We start from the raw sequence: 24,232 nt of genomic DNA on the forward strand, positions 1-24,232 counted from the left end.
TGCTGTGCTAAGTGACAACGAAATTCAAAAATGCAGAATTAACAAAAACACATAACAGAACAATGCAACACTGTTATGGCAGGCTTAGAGCCGATCTTCGTTTTGTACTGGAATTTGTGAAACTATCGAAATGCTAATGCTAAAACCTAAATCGGAATGAATTTCTGAGGAGTGAGGAGTGAGTTCTTCTGTTCGACTGTTCATGAAAATCGTGCTGAGTCTGCTGACTGCCTAATGCAGTATAATGTTAATTCCCTAAATGAATTAGAATAGAGAGTGGGCTTGGGGTTGGGCAGTTAGGTTGGGGCGCTGGAGACCTGGAATGGGCTGAAATATATTAAAAGTTTGGCAGAGTCCATCTTTAAAAAAAAAGGCTTCAAAAATTTAGTAATTCGGTATTTCGGTATATCAAAATACCGAAATTTCAAGATACTAATACCGAGGACCCTACCGTAATACCGAAATACCGAAAATATAATACCGAATTAGACCGAAATACCGAAATACCGAAAACCAAAATACCGAATTAATTCGGTTCGGTTTGGAATTCGGTTTTTCGGATTTTATGCCCACCCCTAGGGGAAGGGCAAAATAGGGGTTTAAAATGCCCTTATTTTGTGTGAAAAACACGTGTGTGTCACGCAACAAAAATGATGCATATTATATACACTTGAAAAAACATCCAGTATGTAAAACATTTTCCATAAAACTGAATCGTGTAAAGGGATTTGGCTAGAAACTCGTGAATTGACACTGGGTAACTGTATACAAAAGTAATTGGCAAATTATTAGCCATAAATTATTTTGGCAAAGACAATCCCAAAAAAAATTGGTTTTGAATAGCCAAATTTTAAAAAACCTACTTCCTATTTATTCTATCTATAACTCCCTCTCTCTTTCTCTCTCTATAACCTAGTTATCTTTTTTCTTTTCCCTCTCACTTTCTCTCCTTATATATCTTCTTATATCTCTCCTCTTTCTCTCTTATGGATTAGCGGAAATTATTGCAAATTATGAAGAAGACAAACCAGTTGGATGAAATGGTAAGATTGATCTCACATCAGAGAAAATCTGAAGCAAAAACTAAGAGAAAAAATAGGGAAAAATAGAGTTTAACTTTGTTTTTCTTCTCTTTTCTTTTTATTTTTTGTTGGATTGAACGAGTGAATGTGATTGAAATTGGTTGAAAACACGTAGACAAGGCTATATACAAAATTTGAGCAAGACTAAAAGTGGTTTAGATTGGTTTCAGGTAAAAAATCAGACCTAAAAATCCAAATGCGATATGTGTATATCACATTGTATATCATGTACATCAGTGTATATCACACAAGTTTTTATGGACGTCTGTGTATATCTTTTTTATATATAGTGTATATAACATGCATTTTTTATGGACGCATATATATATCACATTGTATATTGTATATCACATTATATATTGTGTATATAACATAAATTTTTATGGATATACACATATATAGTATGTGTATATTACATTGTATATTGTATATTTAGCACAGATTTTTATGGATGTACACATGATATACATGAGATATCATTGATGAACATGGAGATATACAAGGGGTACAATGGGGAATATAAATGTGAAGTCGTCTTGAAACTTGAGTTTTCAATCTGAAATGTGTTATACAAAGAAGGAAAATAAAAATTTGATATATTTTTGATATACACATTATTATTATGTTATACACTGTAATATACAAATGATAAATTATTAATGTGTTATATATATTTGGATATACAGGAAAAAAAACTAGAAACTCGGGAGATAAATTATGTATTAAGCCTAAATATCTTATTTGCCGCTAAACGATATTGACAATTATGAAAAGCCCAAAGACAGTGGATTTGTTGGATCAGGTGAATCTAATGCTCAAGCTCAAAGTAAAAACTTCAAAACTAAATCCAAATGAAATTTATGAGATGTATTAAAATATTTACAGAAATTCACACACGCACATAATTATAAAACGTAAATAAAAAATTCCCCCTTTTTCCAGTTATTTTTGTTTAACAGTAAATCAAACTAAAATCATTTTCTTTGAACATCCCTATACATTAGTACTTGATTCATTGGATTAGTAGTTGTATATTTTGGGCCGAACTTATAGCCCATAGGAGATAACATTGATTTACCAGAAGAGAATCAGCAAAGGGGCAATTTAGTAATTAAGAATGCAACTTTAGGGTTGAAGCTTTGATCTGTCTTATATATATAAACCTTTTATGCCTCTCTCCTCCACTACCGCCCCCTTTGCCATTACTGCAACTCAAAGCAGATTGCGTCGTCTCTAAATTTTAAGGTCAGAAACCCTTGTTCAAATCTTACTGTTATTTTGGTTTTTTCTTTTGTCTCTGGGAAATGTTAAAGGATCCTTTTTACTTTATTGTGAAATCAATTTTATTTTATTTGGGGGTGGTTCGATTTTGGATGAGTTGACACGATATATTTAGTATGAGGGTTTATGGAGTCTGTTATTGATTCTATTTACCTGACTGAGTTTCGTGTTCAACTTATAACAGGTTGCTGTGTTTTTTTGGGTTTAACATTTACCAAGAAAGAAATATGTCAGGGTAAGCTTGGTGATTTGTAAGCTTTCTCATTAAATTCAGTTTTTTAATTCATTATAGTGTTCAAGTTGCTGTCTTTTTTATTTTTAGTAATCTAGACACGTGATAAATTTTGTATGGTTTTGCTGAATTGCTTGATCCACGTTAAGATTAGACTTTGCAAGTTCAATGTTCAAAATTTTCTGTACCTCTATTAGAAAGAGCTAGGCAGAAGTGTTTCCTGTCTGTAGAATCATGAAACAAATACATTCCCTGGAATTAAACTAATATGTCATTATTTCAAGGGAACCCAACCAGTAGAACCATCCAAAAATTGATTCTTTTTGTAGGTCATTTGAAGCAGAACCAAATACAATTAGCGTATGAGAGTTTCTTAATTCTATGTTTCAGCTGCCTATTACATATCTATAGCCTTTTTATATATATGTTGTTTGTTGTTAGAATTACAAAACCCTAAATTGTCATGGTACTGATGCAGAACTGTCATATAGCAAATGTTTTATCCAATTGGTTGACCACTTTATTTTCATGGAATAATGGACATGCTACTGTGTGTAGACAAAGTATCATGAAAAAATGGATTGGCTTAGCTTTGATATTCCGAGGTTTGATGAGAAAGAAAAATGTTATGATGTCAACGTTCTGAATTAGTCGAGTTTGATGTTCTTGTGGCATTGGCTTTAATACCATTATAATGTGACACTGCATGGTGATTTCTTGCTTCACCAATCTGGTCCTTGATGTGTGCCTATCTTTATCTTTAGTATAAGGTGTACTCTTACCTGACAGTTGTATATCTGTAGAGAGGATGCTGCTGTTCCTGTTGTTGCTGCCGAGACTCCTGCTCCAGCACTTGGGGAGCCCATGGACATCATGACCGCTCTGCAGCTGGTGCTCAGGAAGTCTAAAGCTCATGGAGGACTTGCTCGAGGACTCCATGAAGGTGCTAAGGTGATTGAGAAGCATGCTGCGCAGCTTTGTGTGCTAGCAGAGGACTGCGACCAGCCAGACTATGTCAAGCTGGTCAAAGCTCTTTGTGCTGATCACAATGTCAGTTTGATTACAGTTCCCAATGCAAAAACTCTTGGCGAATGGGCTGGTGTAAGTAATTGATCATTGCTTATCTATGGCCCCAATCACAGTATCTCAGTTGTTACTATACATACTTGAGTAGCTGGTTCTGATGTGAAAATGAAATTGGAATGTGCGTCTTTACTAGATACTCCATCTTTTAATAGGTGAAGGGTTTTAGGGACTTGTGATAAATAATACTCAGAATCCCATGACTGAAGCCTTAACTTTATGTTGGACCTATGTTATTGTGTTTTTTGCACTTGTATTGGAGTTGAGGGGTATATGAGTCTTCTGATTTAACTTGTTGACTCCTCTTTGAAGTGGTCTGTAGTTCTCATTTTTGTAGAAGTGTATCATGTAAATCGAAATATAATCACTCATCGACTATGATCTTTCTTCAATTACAGTTATGCAAAATTGATTCTGAAGGGAAAGCAAGGAAAGTTGTTGGTTGTGGCTGTGTTGTCGTGAAGGTACGTCCTACGTATCCTCTGGCTTTAAATGAATAGTACAGTTGATAAGTTTTCCAATCTGGAATTTATACTCCACTGTAATGAATTTTCTAATTGATTCTGCAGGATTATGGGGAAGAGACTGAGGGTCTCCATATCGTCCAGGAGTACGTGAAGTCTCATTAAATATAAGGTTGAGATGGAGCTTTAGGGGACTATGAGGCTAGATAAGTCTGAGACGGAGCTTTAGGGGGGAACTATGAAGCTAGAGATTCCATGAGACTATCTTTTTGGCATTTATTTAGAGTTGAATTTTTGAGATTTCAAACTATGTTCCCTTATTATTGTGTTACTTCAAGTTTTGTTTTACCTTCTGGGAAGATCTAATAGTTTGAAACTGCCGTCTAGTTTATAATCTTGTTGCCCTCGTCAGCTTAAAAAATATGCATTTCTTAAAAAAAAGGCTTGGCCTATACTGATTTAGGCCATGTTAAATATTTGCATGCAGTCTCAACAACGGCTGTATATTTCGGTAGTAGTGCCTTAGCAGTGGTTTGTGGTTTCTTTGAACAATTTTTTTCCTCCATGAAGGAGGAGAATTACTTTAAGCTCTCCATTTCTTGATATCATGCTTTTTGTTTAACTCTGCAGGTCGATTAAGTTGTTTTCTGAGCTTCTAGCTTTTTTTCCGGCTATTTCGTTTTTGGCCTGTTTCAAAAAAAGGATCATCTTTTAAATTTAGAAATAATTTTGTTTAAACTTTTAATTCTATTCTTGATGAGAGTTTTTTATAACTATACAAATACCTGGATTTTTTTCTGACTTATTTAGAACCATAAATTCAGAAAGTTTTTTTTTTTTTTAAACTCCAAGCAGATTGACTTCAGCAGTAATAACTTTTGTAGAAAAGTAGAGAAAATTAGAATCATCAATGAATCAATCGAACCTTTTAATTGGTGATAATTTTATTCAAAGTTGGGCTGCACTTCAATGGAATGAAGCACCAATATTACAATAGAAAGCTCTCACCATGAATAGCTCCCCTTATGTAATAATGGAATATAGTTGTTTATTACCCCAAAAAAGAAAAGCTCTCACCATTCCAGATGTAGCCGTTGCACTTTCCTTTGTCCTTATCCCCATTTTTTGCCCTATCACTAATTAATTCGATGCAACCCTATCCCCAATATTTGTCCAATCACTCACCCATTTTCCATTCATAGAAAGATTAAATTGTTAAAATCAACAAAAAGGCCATCATGGATCATAACCGTCATAAATGCGTCTTGTTAATTTTTAATTGTTGATTATTTACTTGTTACAAACAGCAAGAATACATCTTCAAGAAAAACAAATAAAGTACCTATCTCTCCCTAATTTCACCATAACCTTTAAAAAATCCAGCATAATGTTTTTTTTTTATGACTATAGCACAGAGAAAATCTAATTCAATTCAACCTCACTTCCTTTCATATCCTTAAACCAAACACGAATACCTCCTTTTCCCTACTCCCACGTTCATTATAAACATGGTTTGCGATATAGAAGTTGAGGGGTGGAGATCCCCTCCATTGATAATTTATCCATTATTGCTCAATACACTTACTGATTTATGCCATGTGTCTACCCAATCAATTTAAGGCCGAGATTAAATAGGTCACTAAACTTACTTGCACTTTTCACTCACTCAACACAACATGCAGGCCCCACCATGATGTCATAACTAGTAAAATGATCTCCATAAAATAAGTGTAAGAAAAGTAAAAAAAAATTAAAGTGGCGGGAATTCATCTTACCAATTATTTAACCGCCAAAAATCAGTCCATCATCTCATTACTTTTATAAAAGATTATGAATAAGAAATCAAAGATCTACATTTATCTTTCTAACTAATTATATATTGTAGATTTATAAGAATATTGCCTTCTATTTTTTTCCTAAGAAATCAAAAGCGCCATTGTTATTAAGATCAACTTCGTAACAGTTGAAGAATTTTTGAAAGACAAGGTTCTACTCTTTTTTTTACTAGACTTATTTAGTCTTATTAAATTTGATTAATTAAGGTACTGTACTTATTTTATATTCTTTGGAAGATGCATTACATCTGTTCTAGTATAATATTTTTTTCCATTACATATTAGAATTCAAATGCAACAAGTTTAAATAATCTTTTTTAATAAATTTATAACAAGTTTATATATTTCTAGTTAAACTATTCAAAACTTAACGATGTTTCTATGTTTTATATTCTTTTTCTTTTGAAGTATAATAGACAATTTTGGAGAAAGCAAGTGTGAAGCTACTGCCGAAGAAGTTTTACAAAATAATTTTCAAGGGTCAATAGATCGTGAGTCTGCGCTTGGTCTTGAGTTTGACGACGATGAGAGTGCATTTAATTTTTACAATGAGTATGCAAGAAAAGGATAGGTTTTAGTGTTCGCAAAGAGTATGCGAACATAAATAAGAAATTAGGTTATGTAACATCACAAAAGCTTACATGTTTCAAGGAGGGTTTCCGCGGAGATGATAAACGAAAATATCAAGCTAAAAATCCACGAAAACAGACTAGAACAGGATGCCAAGCTCATATTGTTGTTACTCGCCAATTTGTTGGAAAGTACCATATTACTAAGGTTGAGTTAGAACACAACCATCCTCTCGTTTCACCGACAATGACTCACATGTTGCCATCTCACAGAAATTTGAACGACGTACAAACTCATGAAATCGATTTGGCGGAGGATGCTGGATTATTTTCTAAAGGAACTTTTGATTTTATGAGTCTTCAAGCTGGTGGCAGAGCAAATTTGGGTTGTACTAAGTTAGATCATAAGAACTACCTTCGAACCAAAAGGCAACAAGCTATGGGACAAGGAGAAGCAGGTAAATTACTTGTTCAAATTGCCTAATAATTTTTTATTTAGTCTTTGGAATGTGATTTTCTCATATTAAAAATAGCATATACATACTTATTTTTGGTATTTTCTTCCAGGAGTACTATTAGAATATTTTGAGAAAAAAAGAGTTGAAGATCCATCTTTATTTTTTGCGGTACAGTTGGATGTTAATGATATGATCACGAACATATTTTGGGCAGATTCTAAGATTATAATAGATTAAGAGATTTTTGGAGATGTGCTTTCATTTGATACTACGTACCAGATAAATAAAGAGCATAGACCTTTGGCTAGTTTCGTTGGATTTAATAGCCATAGAAAAATGATTGTTTTTGGAGGTGCACTGATGTATGATGAGACTTCAGAATCTTTTTAGTGATTGTTCGAAACATTTCTTAGAGAAATGTCTAGAAAAACACCAAAAATTATTTTTACAGATCAAGATGCTGCTATGAGTAAGGCCATCTCATTCGTCATGCTTGAAGTTCATCATAGGTTGTGTGTTTGACACATGGAACAAAATGTTGTAAAACACCTCAATCAAGTTTATAAAAGGTACGCTTTTTTCCGTGGTGATTTTAGAAAATGCATTTACGAGTATGAGGATGAACGAGAATTTATAAATGTTTGGACTACTATGCTTGATGAATATAATTTTCATGAAAATGAATGGTTGGAAGGAATATATGCTTTGAGAGAAAAATTATTTGCAGCATATAGAAAGCAAACCTTTTCGGGTGGCATGAATAACACACAATTAAGTGAGAGTTTGAATAGTGAATAAAGGATTATTTGCAGTCTGATTATAATTTGGTACAGTTTTTTAAGCATTATGATAGAGCAATTGAGGACAAAAGATATAATGAGCTGCAAGATACATGTGATGCATCACAATGGTTGCCAGTATTAAAAGCAAAGGTGCCAATTTTGTTTCATGCTAGATATACACCAAATATTTTTTCGAAGTTTCAAGATGAATATATGAAGTCTTTAATAATCAAAGTGAATGGATGTGAGGGAAATAATTTTCCCATCATGTATAAGGTTAGCAAGTATGAGCACACTCGAGAGCATATTGTTAAGGTGACAGAGGCAGATCATATATCTTGTACTTGCATGAAGTTTGAGTCTATGGGTATACTTTGTTGTCATACAATAAGAATTCTTGATGTGATAAGAGGAGTGGATAAAATTCCAGATGAGTATATTTTGAAAAGATGGACAAAAACTGCAAAAGTCGTAAATATTAAAGAAATTGATGGGCAAGATATAGAGATCAAGGATTCAAAGCTAATCATTGTGAATCGCTATAGAATCCTTTGTCCTATATTTGTTAGAATGGCAGCTAAAGCTTCTGAAACCGATGAAGGCTATAAGCTAGCGGCAACATGTGTAAATGAGTTAAGCGCAAAATTGAAACAAATTATGGAGGTGACATGTCACGACCCGGATTTCCCACCATCGGGTGTCGTGATGGCGCCTACTATCGGAGCTAGGCAAGCCAAATATTTAAAACACCTTTCCTGCTTTCTTTCAAACAATATAATAAATGAGACAAAATCTAAGCGGAAGACTTTAAATCTAAAGCAACTGAAAACCAAAAGTGCGGAAGTTTGAACCAAAATGCTACCCAGAGTCTGGTGTCACTAGCTCACGGACTACTACAGAATACTACAATCAATGTCTGAAGGGAAAATACATCATGTTTGTCTGATACAAGATAAACAAACAAAAAAACATGGAAAGGGACTTCGGCCTGCGAACGCCAGCTAGGCTACCTCAAGAGTCCCTGGACTGAAGATAGCTCCCAGAAGTCCTACTGCTGCGGTCCGTAAGCTGCTCCCTGATCTGTGCACCAAAAATGCATAGAGTGTAGCATCAGCACAACCGACCCCATGTGTTGGTAAGTGCCTGGCCTAACCCCGTCGAAGTAATGACGAGGCTAGACAGTACCTACCACAATTAATATCATATATAAGTGGACGGCGTGCCACACGATCCCATAATATCATATATAAGTGGACGGCGTGCCACACGATCCCATAATATCATATATAAGTGGACGGCGTGCCACACGATCCCATAATATCATATATAAGTGGACGGCGTGCCACACGATCCCATAATATCATATATAAGTGGACGGCGTGCCACACGATCCCATAATATCATATATAAGTGGACGGCGTGCCACACGATCCCATAATATCATATATAAGTGGACGGCGTGCCACACGATCCCATAATATCATATATAAGTGGACGGCGTGCCACACGATCCCATAATATAGATTGTAATATCTGACTTCATATAGTAGACCCCTTCAGGGGAGAATAACAACTCAATACCTTTAACCCGGCAAGGGTACAGCTAATAGCCCAAAATATCCCGACAAGGGAGAATATATATATCAGTCTACACATCCCGACAATGGAGTATTCACAACACATTCTCCTTTTAAATCATTCTTCCTCAACCGTTCATATTATATGAAACTTATCAAATAAACAAGGAGCTTGTGTCACATTATTCGAGTTAAAAGCAATCAAGACTCACGGTCATGCTAGACTCCGGTGCATAGATAACCGTCACCATGCCTATACACCGTACTCCATATTAGCAAGTAGCAAATATCATCCTAATCCTATTCCCTCAAGCCAAAGTTAGAACAAACACTTACCTCGAATGCTCCAAACTCAACTCACGCTTCTAGTATAGCTTTACCTCTTGATTCCACCACCAATCCGCTCGAATATAGTCATAAGTTACTTAATCACATTAATAATTACTAATTGAATCATCCCCAATGCATAAAAATAGATTTTTTTCAAGGTTTTTCCCAAAAAGGTCAAAAATACCCCCGGACCCACGTGGTCGAAACTCGAGGTTCGGACCAAAACCCGGTTACCCATTCCCCCATGAATCTAAATATATGATTTGTCTTTAAATCGGACCCCAAATTGAGGTCCAACTTCTCCATTTGTAGAAAACCTAGGTTTTACCCAAAACACCCAATTTTTCCCATGAAAATCTTTGATTTGAAGTTGAAATTATGTTAAAAGATGTTAAGGAATAAAGAAATTAAGTTAGAAATCACTTACCAATCGTTTTGGAGAAGAAAAGTTGTTTGGAAAATCGCCTCTTAGGTTTTGGATTTTTGAAAAGTGAAAAATGACTGAGATTTTCCGAACTTGTATGCCTTTCTGAGGACCTGGCGCGGACCGCACAAAAATGTGTTGCGGCTGCGCCGAGTGGGAGAAAAGTGGGGCTTCTCTGAACCTTTCCAGCGCGGACCGCACTGTTTTGGTGCGCGGCCGCGCTGGTTGACCTGAAACCCTAGCCCTCAGACTCAGCCACGCGGACCGCACAAAAATGCATCGCGGCCGCGCGGCTCCAGCGCGGACCGCGCGGAAATGACCGCGGCCGCGCTGGTGTCTGCAACACCCTAACCTGCATTTTCTTAAGTCCAAGACCTCCCGGGCCCCATTCAAAACTCACCCGAGCCCTCGGGGCTCCAAACCAAACATGCACATAACCTTAAAAACATCTTATGGACTTACTCGTGCGATCAAATCGCCAAAATAACATCATATACATAGGATCAAGCCTCAAACACATGATTTTCTTTCTTCAACTTTCATAACTCAAATTCTCCATTTTTAGTCCGAAACACGTCATATGACGTCCGTTTTTAGCCAAACTTTACAGATAGTGCTTAACACATATTTAAGACTTGTACCGAGCGTCGGAACCAAAATACGAGCCCGATACCTATATTTTCTAACCCCTTTTTCATTTCAAATTTTCATATCAAATTTCAGAAAAACAATTTCTTTCAAAAATTCATTTCTCGGGCTTGGGACCTCAGAATTTGATTCCGGGCACACGCCCAAGTCCCATATTTTTCTACGGACCTTCCAGGACCGTCGAATCACAGGTCCGGGTCCGTTTACCCAAAATATTGACCAAAGTCAACATTATGCATATTAATACCAAAATTCATCAAATGTTTCACATAATTCACATATTCTAACATAAAAACTTTCCGGCTACGCGCCTGAACTGCGCACGCCAATCGAGGCAACTAAAAGCGAGGTTTTCAAGGCCTCGAAAGTACGGAACAAGGAAGAACTACGGTGATGACCCTTCGGGTCGTCACATGACAGCTCCATCTCTCCATACTACTGGTTCAACGAGAGATTTACCAGAAGAAAATAATGAGAGAGATCTCCTCTCACGAGCCAAAAGTTTTAAAAAGAAAGATAACACAAAACGTCTGAAAAAGAGGATTAAAACTTCTCTTGAAGCGAACTCAAAGAGTAAGAAAGCTCGAGGAAAGAAGTCAGATTCTATTAATCAAGATGGATCTACAGTTAATGATAGAACTAAAATTGATAAGCGAAATTGTATCAACCAGGTATATCATATTTTATTTCAGTTCATAATTCGAATATTTCATATTGACCAACTATTATAATGTTACTACAATTATAATATTTCTTATATTTATTCGTAGGATTCAACAAAAGATGAGAATTTTTTTTACAATTCTAATTTAAGTGCCTCTCAAAGTATGGCTTGTGCCAACTTATCCCAGCATTCCGAGTTTTGACTTTCGAAGGCATCTTATAGCTTTACTCAAATGCTAACGGTAATATTAACACACTCTTTTTGGTAATTGTTTTATCAAATATATTATATAATTGACTTGGTTTATATTATTTGTGTAGGAACCTTCTTATTTTGATGCTCTTGCACATACACAAAATTCTTGTTCTCTTCCTCATGATCAAGTTTATATTAAAAGAAGCTTTTATATTTATTTTTAACACATATTATTTTATTGACGTATATAATTTATCATTATTTGGCAGGCGAGCTTTTTCGAGAGTCAAGGGGCACAAGAGTTTCGAGATAATTATTTACTGTGATCTATGTTAATTTTATTTCTAGTTGATTTTTATTATTTTATTTAAGATACTGGACATGTTATTTAAGTACTTCCATAGCTTCTTTGGACTTCAGAAGTAATTGGATGATTATTAGAGGTTGTTTATTGCATTTTAACAACTTCAGTTAAATCTATTATTCAAATGCTTTTGTGTCAACATGAATGAAAGAGATAATTTTTTATTGTGTTATTTGTCAAGTCTCATTTAAGAAAAAAATAAATAAATAGAAAAGGCCAATTCCAAAAGTTAAGAAATCACTTGTAGAAGTTAAAATGGATTCGGGAACATCATTCTACTAGTTATGACATCATGGTGGGGCCTGCATGTTGTATTGAGTGAGAGAAAAGTTGAAGTAAGGTGAAACTACAGTAAACTTTTTATTATTTTATTTATATAAAATTGTATTACTATTTTTAGTTGTTTAGTAATCTATTTAATCTTAACCTTAAATTGATTGGGTAGACACATGGCACAAATCAGTAAGTGTATTGAGCAATAATGGACAAATTATCAATGGAGGGGATCTCCACCCAGAAGTTGAGGCCTAGAATAAGGTGACATTTGACAATTTTCTTTAATAAAAGATTGTAAGTTATAGTAGTTTATTTTATTAAAGTGAGATAAGGATGGCGTATTTGTTTTAATGTAGAAAAACTTTTAATATTTTATTCGTCTAGTTGATATTCCTTTATCTCCTTTCCGCTTACAGATCATTTTGTTTATAATTAGGAAGATCACACGAATCTTTCGAATGGATAATTTAATAAATGCTAAAGAATAAAGTGGTTTTATTTTTAGAGAGACTTTTGTGAAATGGAATATAAGAATTTGGACATTCTCTCTCAAGTCCTAACTAACAATTTACAAACAGTTTTCAAGAAAATAATTAGAGTGGAGGTGGAGTACAATGGTCTTGTTGTATAAGAACAAAGGTGATGTCCAGAGCTGTAACAACTATAGGAACATCAAATTACTAAGTCATACCATAAAAGTTTGGGAGAGAGTGGTAGAAATGAGAGTGCGAAGGACGGTGTCTATTTCAGACAACCAGTTCGGGTTCATGCCGGGGCGATCTACCACAGAAGCTATCCACCTTATTAGGAGGATGGTGGAACAGTACAGGGATAGGAAGAAGGATCTCCACATGGTGTTTATTGATCTGGAGAAAGCGTACGATAGGGTTCCTAGGGAGGTCTTATGGAGCTGCTTAGAGGATAAAGGGGTCCCGGTTGACTATATTAGGGTGATTAAAGACATGTATGCTGGAGCTAAGACTCGGGTTAGGACAGTAGGAGGCAACTCTGAACACTTTTCAGTTATTACGGGGTTGCACCAAGGGTCTGCGCTCAGCCCATTCCTATTTGCCCTGGTGATGGATGAACTGACTCATCATATTCAAGGGGAGGTACCATGGTGCATGCTATTTGCTGATGACATTCTAATTGACGAGACACGAGGCGACGTCAACGAGAGGCTAGAGATTTGGAGACATGCTCTTGAGTCTAAAGGTTTCAAGTTGAGCAGGACGAAGACGGAATAACTCGAGTGCAAATTTGGAGTTGAGCCGACGGAAGCGGGAGTTGAAGTGAGGCTTGACTCTCAAGTCATTCCCAAAAGGGGTAGTTTCAAGTACCTTGGATTGGTTATCCAGGGGACCGGGGAAATTGACGAGGATGTCACACACCGTATAGGGGTGGGGTGGATGAAGTGGAGGTTAGCGTCAGGAGTCTTGTGTGACAAGAAAGTGCCACCGTTACTAAAAGGTATGTTTTATAGAGCGGTGGTTAGGCCTGCCATGTTATATGGAACTGAATGTTGGCCGGTAAAGAACTCACACATCCAGAAGATGAAAGTAGCAGAGATGAAGATGTTGAGGTGGATGTGCGGGCATACACAGATGTATAAGATTAAGAATGAATATATTCGAGAGAAGGTGGGTGTGGCCCCCATGGAGGACAAGATGTGGGAAGTAAGACTCAGATGGTTCGGGCACATTCAGAGGAGGAGCACTGATGCACCGGTGAGGAGGTGTGAGCGACTGGCTGTGGTGGGCACGCGGAGAGGTAGAGGGCGACCTAAGAAGTATTGGGGAGAGGTGATCAGACAGAACATGGCGCGACTTAGAATTACTGAGGACATGGCCCTTGACATGGAATTATGGAGGTCGAGCATTAAGGTTGTATGTTAGGGGAAAGTTGTGAATATTTCTACAGTACAATAGAGTGAAACTAGCCAGTTAGGAGTTAGACTAAGAATGTCATTGGTCGTCTATTGATGCAGGGCTTTACCTGCTAGTTTTACTATACCAGCCATCTATTTCGTATTTCGTATTCTGTATTTCATATCTCTTATATTGCTGTTATTTTATTATGCATTTTTATGGTACTAATATATCGGCTCATGTTGCTTTTTTGAGCCGAGGGTCTCCTGGAAATAGTCTCTCTACCCTTCGGGGTAGGGTAAGGTCTGCGTACATATTACCCTCTCCAGACCCCACTTGTGAGATTATACTGGGTCGTTGTTGTTGTTGTTTTCAAGAAAATAATTAAAAGAGAAAACTCAAAAATGTTCTTTATGAATTTATGTTTCATTACTACAAATTCTTGAAGGATATAAATTTCCCTCCTTTTTATCGTTAAGTCCCAAATTGAATTCCTTCCTCTTCTTGCATGAATGGAGACTCCACAATACGATAAAACTCGACATTGACACGACTCACGAGCACAATTAATGTTCAAGAAAAATAAGACATTACATGATCGTGATGTATCATATTTAACTACGACGAAAATTTGTCTAATCAAAAATTTTTAGTACATTATAATCAAAAACTAAAACCTTTTGATTAGAAGTGCACACCATGATGTTATTCCTCTTGTTCACTTTAAGTGACTTTTTTAATTTTTTTTTGTGGTCCATGGGATTTGATTCTTTTAAATATTAAGAAGGAATTAACTTCTTTTTTCCAAAGTTGCCCTTGGAGTAAAGAGTGTAAGAGTAGTTTATTATATTTTTAATGAGCAAATTAAGGTTAATATTGTCAATTGCATTGTTAATTACTCCCTCCGGTCCAAAATAAGTGGTTTTTTACATGTTTTCACACAGATTAAGAAATTCACTTTTTAATATTAATTAGCAATGAAATTAACCATATTAACCTTTATTATCTCTTCACATAAATTCTCCTAACACACACTCCAACACTATTTACTCCAAGGGCAATGTAGGAAAAAAATAATTAATTCATTTTTGAAATCTGGAAAATCACTTATTTTGGACTACAAAAAAAGGCCAAAAAAATCACTTATTTTGGACAAACAAATCTTAATAGAATATTAATGACAATGAATTCTTAATATGTATGAAAAGAGCCAAAAAATATTTAAAGTGAACCGGAGGGATTAATTGTTACGTGAGAGCATCTTGAGACAAACAAATCACGTCGAATATTAATGACTCATTTCTAAAATCACGAAAAGCTAGGACGTCAAGTTAATTAATCTCTTAATAGAAGTAGGGAGTAGGTAAAACTAAGGAAGTACAGCAAACACAAATTTTCTTTTTTATTTTAATCATTTAGTATTCGGAATTGGTCAGACTAATTTAGATTTATCTTCATAAAATTTATTTAATGAGGAAGCGCTCCTACTAAGAATTGTGAAATATATACTCCTTCCGGTTCAATTTAATTTATCTTTTGGATATTTTCACAAATTAAAGAATTCACCTTTTAATATTATTATATCCAGTCCACTTTAACTAATTTTTTGGCCTTTTTCGTGGTTCATAATTAAAGAGCCTAGGAGTATTTGTTATATTTCTAATGAATAAATTAAGGTTAATATGGTCAATTTCATTGTTAATTAGTGCTAAAAGATAGATTCCTTAATATGTAAGAAAACAACCAAAAAGTCAATTAAAGTGGACCAGATGGAGTAATTAACAATGAAATTGACCGTATTAGCCTTTATTATCTCTGTAATTTGTTCACGAAAAGAATGATATTACGAGACTCTTTATTCCAAGAGCAACTTTGATATAAGAAAGTTAATTTCTTCTTGATATTTTAAAAAAATTGCTCCATCTGTTCTAATTTATGTGAACCTGTTTGACTGGGCACGAGTTTTAAGAAAAAAATGAAGACTTTTGGAATTTGTGGTCCTAAATAAATTAAAAAGGGACCAAAGTATTTGGGTGATTATAAAAGCTTCTTATTAAGGGTAGAATTGTAAATTTAAGCTAAATTATTACCAAATTTAAAAAGGGATCATTCTTTTTGAAACGGACCAAAAAGAAATAAGTTCACACATACCGAAAGAGAGGGAGTAAATATCATGGACCATCAAAAATAACCGAAAAAAATTAATAAAAGTGGAGCGGACGGAGTATGTTTGATAACGCGAGTTGCATAGTCAGACAACAAACATTCCGGTCAAACATTATCTCCAACGCAAATGTTGGAGAAGTCTTACGTACTTGACACAAGAATTTCCCAATAAAAAGCCATAGATACAAGTGTAACATCACAAAGGAATGACACGGCATTTTTAGAAAAACACACAAAATAATACTACTGTAGTAGATTACAATATCCCACGAATTCTACCTACTTTTGGGAATCTTGTGTTTGGAAATAATGCATGCGCTGATCCAACTTCTACATTTCCTTTTCTATAGTACTACGTGATTGGTTTGTCTCATCATTGACCCACTCCGAGTTTCTCCACTCAACAGAGTCATCCCTTTTCATTGACTCAGTACGGGTTTGGATGATTTCCCGAAAATTAGGATCGGAGTTTTAGACTTGTTCTGCTTCGATAAAATCAATATGATCGTAACAAAAATAACAAACATCCAATTATTCTCATCACTTGCATTATTTGCTAATAAGTTGAAATGAAACAACTAATTTTAACACGAAACAAAGTAAAATTAGTAAATTTATAATAAATATTCTGGATCCACCCATGCGTCTACTGCATGACTTTATCTGCCAATATCTCCCTAATCAACAACGTCCGTCTTGACATATCCTTTTGTACCTTCCCTTCATGTTGTGCACAAGTCTTGGTAACTGTGGTAGTAATAATACTGCAATCTTTTCTGCATCTTTTTCGTTTCCTTTTCAAAAGTGTAAGGCTACGTAATATATTCCACAAAGGATATTTAGTTGGCTCTACTATCACATTCTCCATTTCCATCACAATTTCTTGGATTGAAGGTCGAGTTATTTTCTTTGTAGAAACACAACGTGTAGCAATGCGTAACATGTTCTTTATCGTGCCTTCCATATACCATGGCACATGCATTCTTTTGTCACAAATTTCCAAATCACGTCCCTCTTTAATCAATGTTGTTGCCCAATCAACTATAGAAACTGGTGATTTTGAGACATCGATCACTTTTCTTGAAGACATAATCTCCAGGAGTAATACACCAAAACTAAATATATCATTTTTTGTGCTTAATTTGCTTGGTTTGGTGTAACTGGGATCTAAGTATCCGATCGTGCCAGCAGGTCGAGTTACCGAGTTGGAACGATGACTCGGCGAGCAGGGATCATCATCTTCACAATCATTTTTCATCCTTAGGGCAAGTCCAAGATCAGCTAACTTAGCATTCCAATTTGAATCAAACAAAACATTAGTAGATTTAATATCTCTATGAACAATTGAAGGCTTAGTTTGGTGAAGAAATTCGATTGCTTTAGCTACTTGAATTGCCACTTGGGCACGTTTAGGCCAAGGAGGAGGGACGATTTTTGCATGTAGCATTTCATGTAGAGTGCCATTTGGCAAGTATTCCATGATAAGAAAAGTTTCATTCTTGGCCGAGTTATTATTACTCGTTCCAAGAAAATTAACGATGAAAGAGTTTTCGGACAGAGATGATAAAATACTTACTTCATTTTCTAGTTTGGAGTAGTCTTGAATTTTTTGAAGTCCTAATGATTGCTTCTTTATGGCTATGATTTTACCATCTTCTAGAATTCCTTTGTATACACATCCATGGCTTCCTTTACCAATGAGTCTTGATTTTGAGAAGTTTTCTGTGGCTTTTTCAAGCTTTTCATACTCAAATACCTTCATTTTTTTCCTCTCCCAAATACCCTTTTTTCTCATCTAGACCTTCTGCTGCTTCCTCTTGTTTGACAAGAAGATATAATGAAAATCAGAAACTTTGGTTGTTGGAAACCATATTTTGGTTATTATGAAATGAGCATATTCTTTCTGTTGTGACTTTGGAGGTTTAATATATATAGAAAACAAGGGAATATTTATAGCTTACACCTTAGGCAGCAAATAATTTTTCTTTGTTTATTCGAGTTTGCATTATTTATTGTCATTCTAAATTCAGTAATACAAAACACGTAAATATATCTGCAATTACTATTGACTTGTGTAATCATAATGTTTGTTTCTTAAAACGACCGAATTTCATGAATTTAAGTTTTATACATTGACAATATTATAAAAATTGTTAAGTACATTGTAATTTAACTGGTCCCAATAGATCGCGATTATCCACCACCTGTCTAGGTTAACTACACATTTTAAGTGTAATCACTTACTTTACCCGAATTTTTAGAAACTAATTGTAGAAATACTTTATGATTAGTGGAGAAAACTTATTAGTGTCAATCTTTATAACAGTCATACTCTATAACAATACTTCATTATAATGATCAAGTTTTCTTTGGAACCAACTTGTCATAATATATATTTTGTATAACAACAGTTCACTATAGCAGTCAGGACAAACAAAGTTGGTACAGGGAGAGTTGATTGTTAGCTTGAGAGATGTAAGGGAATAAACCTAATAGGTGATGAAACATAAGGTATATTACATTGTCTTCTCATTCATGTTAAGTTTACAAAATTGCTTATTAGCAAACCTAAATATTGAAAGTCGTGGTAAATAAATAAGAAGAAAGATACTACTAGTACAATTCCAACTAGAGAAAATAAGATTATTGGGGTTTTTTTCAGTGGTGGGGTTAATAAAAAAAATAAACTAAGGAACAGAAAAGAAAAAGTGAAGGAATTGGGCAGAGCAAAAGGCAAAGGTACTCACTGTCACTACAAGAGAGTGGTAAAATTAGCTGGTTCTTGGCCCCTATTCTCCTTTAGTGCCTTTTTCATACTTTTTTGTGTACCAGATTGGCCATTGAAAATTTTCTGGGGATCTAAAAAAGATTCTCATTTTATGGAATTATTAGGTCTTAATATGCTTAAATCACTTTTGTAAAAGCTGAAGCAACCTTTTTCAAATTTTAATTTCATTGTCTTGGGCTGTCACTTCCTTTTTTTGCTTTTTGAACTTTAGAAAATCCATTCTCATTTTACTCCTGGCAGAGTTGTGGTCACAGATACAATCACCCATTAAACAACTATTCTTACGAAATGTTCTGATTCTCGTATATCAAAACTTCATGCTTTTTTTTTTTTCCAAATGAAAGGAATTGGTGTTTTTCTTATTCTCTAGTTTTAAAAATTGTACTCCAACATTAAAGTGTCATTAATTTTTACTATCAACCAATAGTTTAAGAAATTATTTTCCGTTATCTCTAGTTTTATTTGTTTTGAATACATTTAGAAATAGGTGAACCGAGATTCCATTGGAAACAATATTATTTAAGCAAAACTTCTCCTATCCCAAAGTGTGTCAAGCAATTTCTACATTCGGTGAATAGAAATTAAATTATTCTTTAAAATACAAAAGAAAATTGGCAAAAACTTTTAAACTCATCTTACAAACAGTTAAGTATAATATTTAGTTAAAACTTCACTTACAATATTTTTTTTTCCAAGCATCCAGAATATCAAAGACTATTTAGGTAAAGATCCCAATCTGACGCGACGAATAACTTGAGTAAAAATTGTGTAGGATAGTCACTTTTTAAACTGGTATTTACTTTTTATCCAGCATTTTTAATGCTTAGCAATAGTAGCCACTAGTCTTCTAAAATTAATATGAAAAGATTGTGTTGCCCTTTCTTCTATCTCTTTCAAGTTAGGGAGAAGAAGTGTACCAAAAAGATTTTCTTCTTTAGTGTTTCTTGGGGCACCATTTAACGAGATGATTGCTCTTCGAAGGCTAATTCCTCTTTACTTAACTATAAATCAGAGGCTACCATTTCTCGATAACACATTAGATTTGATTCATACAACGAGGTTTCTTGATGGCTGGATTGATTTTGTGTTGCTGGATTTTGTGTTGTATGATTTTGATAGAGTTTTGAGGCCTGGTGGGCTTTTATGGATTGATAGCTTTTTCTATTTGAAGGAAGAATTGAATGATTATTTTGAAGCATTCATGATTCTGAAGTATAAGCAACAAAAGTGGCTTGTTGTTCCTAAACTAGATAAACATGACCGTGAAGTGTTCTTTTCTGCGATCCTAGAACAACAAACTTTAGAAAACAAACTTTCTGAATTTTATTTATTTTTCTTTTTCTTTTGGTTGGTTAGGTTCTGTAGTCTTTTATTTGTTTAGTTGTTTCTTTTTGTTATTAGCTTTCTGTTGTGTAATTTGACATCAATCTTATATGTAAATTGCAATTATTATTATTATTATTATTATTATTATTATTATTATTATTATTATTATTATTTTTGTGAAAACAAATAACGTTTGGTTTTCTGCTATGTCATGGATCCTGAACTTACAGTTACAAGTTAAAAAGTTAAGGACACTTGGTCATGAACTTTGAGTTCCAAGTTCAAAAGTTAAGGACACTTGGTTCTGAATTTAGAATTATAAGTTCAAAAATTAAGGACGCTTGGTCCTGAACTTAGACTAACATGCTCAAAAGTTAAGGACAATAGGTCCTGAATTTACAGTTACAAGTTCAAAAGTTAAGGACAATAGGTCCTGAAGTCCTGAACTTAGACTAACAATCTCAAAAGTTAAGGATAATAGGTCCTGAACTTAGACTAACAATCTCAAAAGTTAAGGACAATAGGTCATGAACTTAGACTAAGAAACCCAAAAGTTAAGGTCAATAGGTCCTGAACTTATAGTTACAAGTTCAAAAGTTAAGGATAATCGGTCCTAAAGTCCTGAACTTAGACTAACAAGCTAACAAGTTAAGGACAATAGGTAGGAACTTAGGCTAAGAAGCCCAAAAGTTAAGGACAATAGGTCCTGAACGTAGAATAATAAGCTCAAAAGTTAAGGACACTTGGTCCTGAACTTACAATTACAAGTTCAAAAGTTAAGGACATGTAGTCCTGAAGTTAAGTTCAGAAGTTAAGGACGAAGTCCTGAAGTTAAGTTCAAAAGTTAAGGACATGTTATCCTGAAGTCCTCAACTTAGAGTTCCAAGTTCAAAAGTTAAGGACATGTAGTCCTGAAATTCTGAAGTTAAGTTCAAAAGTTAAGGACATGAACAGAAGGGTATTTTTGTCCGGGCAGTTAAAATTTATTAAAACAGTGGTTAAAGACTAAAGACACATGAAACAGTGACTTAAAAGTAAATACATGTGTTATTAGTGGCTAACCGTGCACTTTCCCCCATAATTTGATTCGCACAACAAAGGCACATATAGAGTGTAAAATGCTCCCTGCCGAAGGATAACTCTATTTTCGTGGTCGGCCCAAATTAAGATTGTGGATGTATTGGATTTTGGCCCAAAATTTCTACCGGCAATAGGAAGCAGTGAGCCCATAACTTTTGTTGAAATATTAACCCAAATAGCCATTTACTCAACCACTTAAATTAAAAATAGCCGGTGGATGTATAATTTATGTATTATATGTGTATAATTATGGATAATCAATGTATAATCTATATATATGACTAGAAAAAGTAAATAATGAATATGACCGGCTATTTGTGTAAAGAACTCTTTTGTCTTTATCTCCTGGGGGATTTGCATCTATACCTGCTTTTTTGGGTCACGTTTTCACTTATACCCGCTTTACAAAAAAAAAAATGCAAGTGTACCCACTTTTGGTGTAAACTTGAGGCATACGGGCCTGAATTAGCAAAGACAATCACGCAAACTTCAACATTCTAGTAGATGACTGAACTTGTTTGTAATTGTTGAACTTAAGCATTCTACTAGCTGAAGTTTTGTTCTTTATTTACAGAACTTAGCATGTTTTAGCTGAAGTTTTGTCCTGGATTCAATAGTTTTGTCGTAAAGCTTTTTCAAAAATTTCAGCAGAAGATGCTGAAGTTATTTAGTTCATTTATAAAAACTTCAACACTAAATAAGCTGAAGTTTTGTCTTGGATTCATTAGTTTTGTCATAAAGATTTTTCAAAAACTTCAGCAGAAGATGCTGAAGTTATTTAGTTCATTTGTAAAAACTTCAAACTCTAAATAAGCTGAAGTTTTTGTCCTACAGTCGTACTAGCTGAAGTTTTGTCCACTATTTGCTGAACTTCAGCATAATAGTTCAACTTTCAAAGCCTAGTGTAAGAATTGTATCAATAAAGACTCAATCAACTTGGTGTTTGATATTTCATTCTTGGATCTATCTGAATTCATTGCAAATAAAATAAATACAGACAATGAATTATAAATAGATGAAGAAAAGTTCTAAAAGGTCGTTTCAGCAAAAATGGCAGTCACTATGAGCAAATCAGCAGTAAAATATACTACATATTACAAAAAATAAAGAGTAGAATAAAGAGTAGAAAAGAAAGGAGGAAGAAAGGAGCGCACAGGTAGCAGGAAGAAGGAGGCGCCTGAAGTTGTAAAAATTAGGGTATAGGTTAAATAATTTTAAAAATATGGGTATAGGTTAAATGGGGACGACCAAATAGGGCGACCCCGTGCAATTTTTACTTATCTCCTTGTTACAAGTACCGAGCAATGGCACTAATAAAAGCCCAGTACTCAATAAACCAAAAAGCCACACAATCAGCCCATAGTTCAATTTCAAGGGGGGAAGTGCACGGTTAACCACTAATAACACATGTATTTACTTTTAAGCCACTGTTTAAAATGTCTTTAATCTTTAGCCACTGCTTTAATAAACTTTACATGCCTGGACGAAAACACCCTTCTGCTCATAAAGTTCAGGACCAAGTGTCCTTAACTTTTGAACTTGCAACTCTAGGTTCAGGACTTCAGGACTACATGTCCTTAACTTTTGAACTTGGAACTCGAAGTTCAGGACCACCTGTCCTTAATTTCTGTGCTTGTAACTCTAAGGTAAGGACTACTTGTCCTTAACTTTTGAACTTGTACGTCAAAGTTCCGGACCTATTGTCCTTAACTTTTGAGCTTGTTTGTCTAAGTTTAGGACCAAGTATCCATAACTTTTGAACTTGTAACTGTAAGTTCAAGACCAAGTGTCCTTAACTTTTGAACTTGTTAGTCTAAGTTTAGGACCTATTGTTCTTAACTTTTGAGTTTTTTAGTCTAAGTTCAAGACCTATTGTCCTTAACTTTTGAGCTTGTTAGTTGAAGTTAAGGACTTCAGGACCTATTGTCCTTAACTTTTGAACTTGTAACTGTAAGTTCAGGACCTATTGTCCTTAATTTTGAGATTGTTAATTTAAGTTCAGGACCAAGTGTCCTTAGCTTTTGAACTTGTAATTCTAAGTTCAAGACCTGTGCCGCCGTCTGTGAGACTAGTTTATGATGAATTTAAGTTGGTCATAGCAGAAGTCAATGAGCTCAGACTAGAGAATTCAAGATTAAGAACGTTACTTGAACAAATACAGAAGGATTACAATTCCCTTCAAACTCGCTTTTTTAATATTTCTCAACCAGAGTTCAATAAAAGTTCTAGCCCAACTTGTACAACTGAAAATATTATTATAGAAGAATCTGAACTAGTCTCTCTTCGACTTGGGAGAAGTCGACTTGGGAGAAGTCCTAGGCGAAATGACTAGTACAAGAAAGGGTAATACAATCTTTTCATATTAATTTTAATAGATTAGTGGCTATTATTGCTAAACATTGAAAATACTGGATAAAAAGTAAATATCACTTTAAAAAGTGGCTACCCCACACAATTTTTACCAATTTCAACTTCTAGGAGGCCCAAGAAAGTATAAAGGTAGGAAAAAAAAGAGGGGAAATGACACTATATAACCACTCTCAAAACAATAACCAAAAAAGTATATATATTTTTTGGTATATGTATATAGTGATCTAAAAGATATAGAAATTTTAAACACAAACTAAAAGTGATCTTTGCCCAAAAGAGAAGCCTCCTTTAAAGCCCAAAACATCTAATATTTGAGGGACCCCAATATTTGAGTATGAGATACTTGTTATCTTTTTTTTTTTTAACTTTA

General features: G+C 34.6%; 3 protein-coding genes across 4 annotated transcripts; 2 read left to right on the top strand and 1 right to left on the bottom strand.

The window, feature by feature from the left end:
- The first annotated feature begins 2,212 nt into the window (after window positions 1-2,212).
- LOC107807381 (small ribosomal subunit protein eS12-like) lies at window positions 2,213-4,538 on the top strand. Of its 2 annotated transcripts, XM_016631736.2 has the most exons (5): window positions 2,216-2,327; window positions 2,548-2,598; window positions 3,399-3,696; window positions 4,077-4,142; window positions 4,248-4,538. In XM_016631736.2, exons 2-5 carry the CDS (start codon window positions 2,591-2,593, stop codon window positions 4,305-4,307), a joined length of 432 nt encoding a protein of 143 aa, XP_016487222.1. In that variant the 5' UTR covers window positions 2,216-2,327; window positions 2,548-2,590; the 3' UTR covers window positions 4,308-4,538. The 2 variants fall into 2 exon arrangements, with proteins under 2 accessions (XP_016487223.1, XP_016487222.1); XM_016631737.2 differs by lacking the exon at window positions 2,548-2,598 and having other exon boundaries at window positions 2,213-2,327.
- A 2,255-nt stretch (window positions 4,539-6,793) lies between these two features.
- On the top strand, window positions 6,794-11,950 carry LOC142162237 (protein FAR1-RELATED SEQUENCE 9-like). Its single transcript, XM_075218564.1, has 5 exons — window positions 6,794-7,004; window positions 7,114-7,172; window positions 7,838-8,449; window positions 11,750-11,812; window positions 11,894-11,950. Exons 1-5 carry the CDS (start codon window positions 6,794-6,796, stop codon window positions 11,948-11,950), a joined length of 1,002 nt encoding a protein of 333 aa, XP_075074665.1.
- A 4,565-nt stretch (window positions 11,951-16,515) lies between these two features.
- LOC107817243 (serine/threonine-protein kinase-like protein At5g23170) lies at window positions 16,516-18,262 on the bottom strand. The gene has a single exon (XM_016643039.2). The coding sequence runs from the start codon at window positions 18,091-18,093 to the stop codon at window positions 16,945-16,947; it is 1,149 nt and encodes a 382-aa protein (XP_016498525.1). The 5' UTR covers window positions 18,094-18,262; the 3' UTR covers window positions 16,516-16,944.
- Between the last annotated feature and the right edge of the window lie 5,970 nt (window positions 18,263-24,232).

The sequence above is a fragment of the Nicotiana tabacum genome, chromosome 7 (assembly GCF_000715075.1).
Source record: "Nicotiana tabacum cultivar K326 chromosome 7, ASM71507v2, whole genome shotgun sequence".
Taxonomy (NCBI): domain Eukaryota; kingdom Viridiplantae; phylum Streptophyta; class Magnoliopsida; order Solanales; family Solanaceae; genus Nicotiana; species Nicotiana tabacum.

Excerpts from the sequence above, each read along its gene's own strand:
- LOC107807381 (XM_016631736.2), top strand. Across the intron at positions 3,697-4,076 it reads CTCTTGGCGAATGGGCTGGT|TTATGCAAAATTGATTCTGA; the intron begins GTAAGTAATTGA and ends CTTCAATTACAG. Across the intron at positions 4,143-4,247 it reads GTGGCTGTGTTGTCGTGAAG|GATTATGGGGAAGAGACTGA; the intron begins GTACGTCCTACG and ends TTGATTCTGCAG.
- LOC142162237 (XM_075218564.1), top strand. The coding sequence starts at position 6,794 with ATGACTCACATGTTGCCATCTCACAGAAATTTGAACGACGTACAAACT. Across the intron at positions 7,005-7,113 it reads TATGGGACAAGGAGAAGCAG|GAGTACTATTAGAATATTTT; the intron begins GTAAATTACTTG and ends ATTTTCTTCCAG. Across the intron at positions 7,173-7,837 it reads ATCCATCTTTATTTTTTGCG|TTTTTTAAGCATTATGATAG; the intron begins GTACAGTTGGAT and ends AATTTGGTACAG.
- LOC107817243 (XM_016643039.2), bottom strand. The coding sequence starts at position 18,093 with ATGAGAAAAAAGGGTATTTGGGAGAGGAAAAAAATGAAGGTATTTGAG.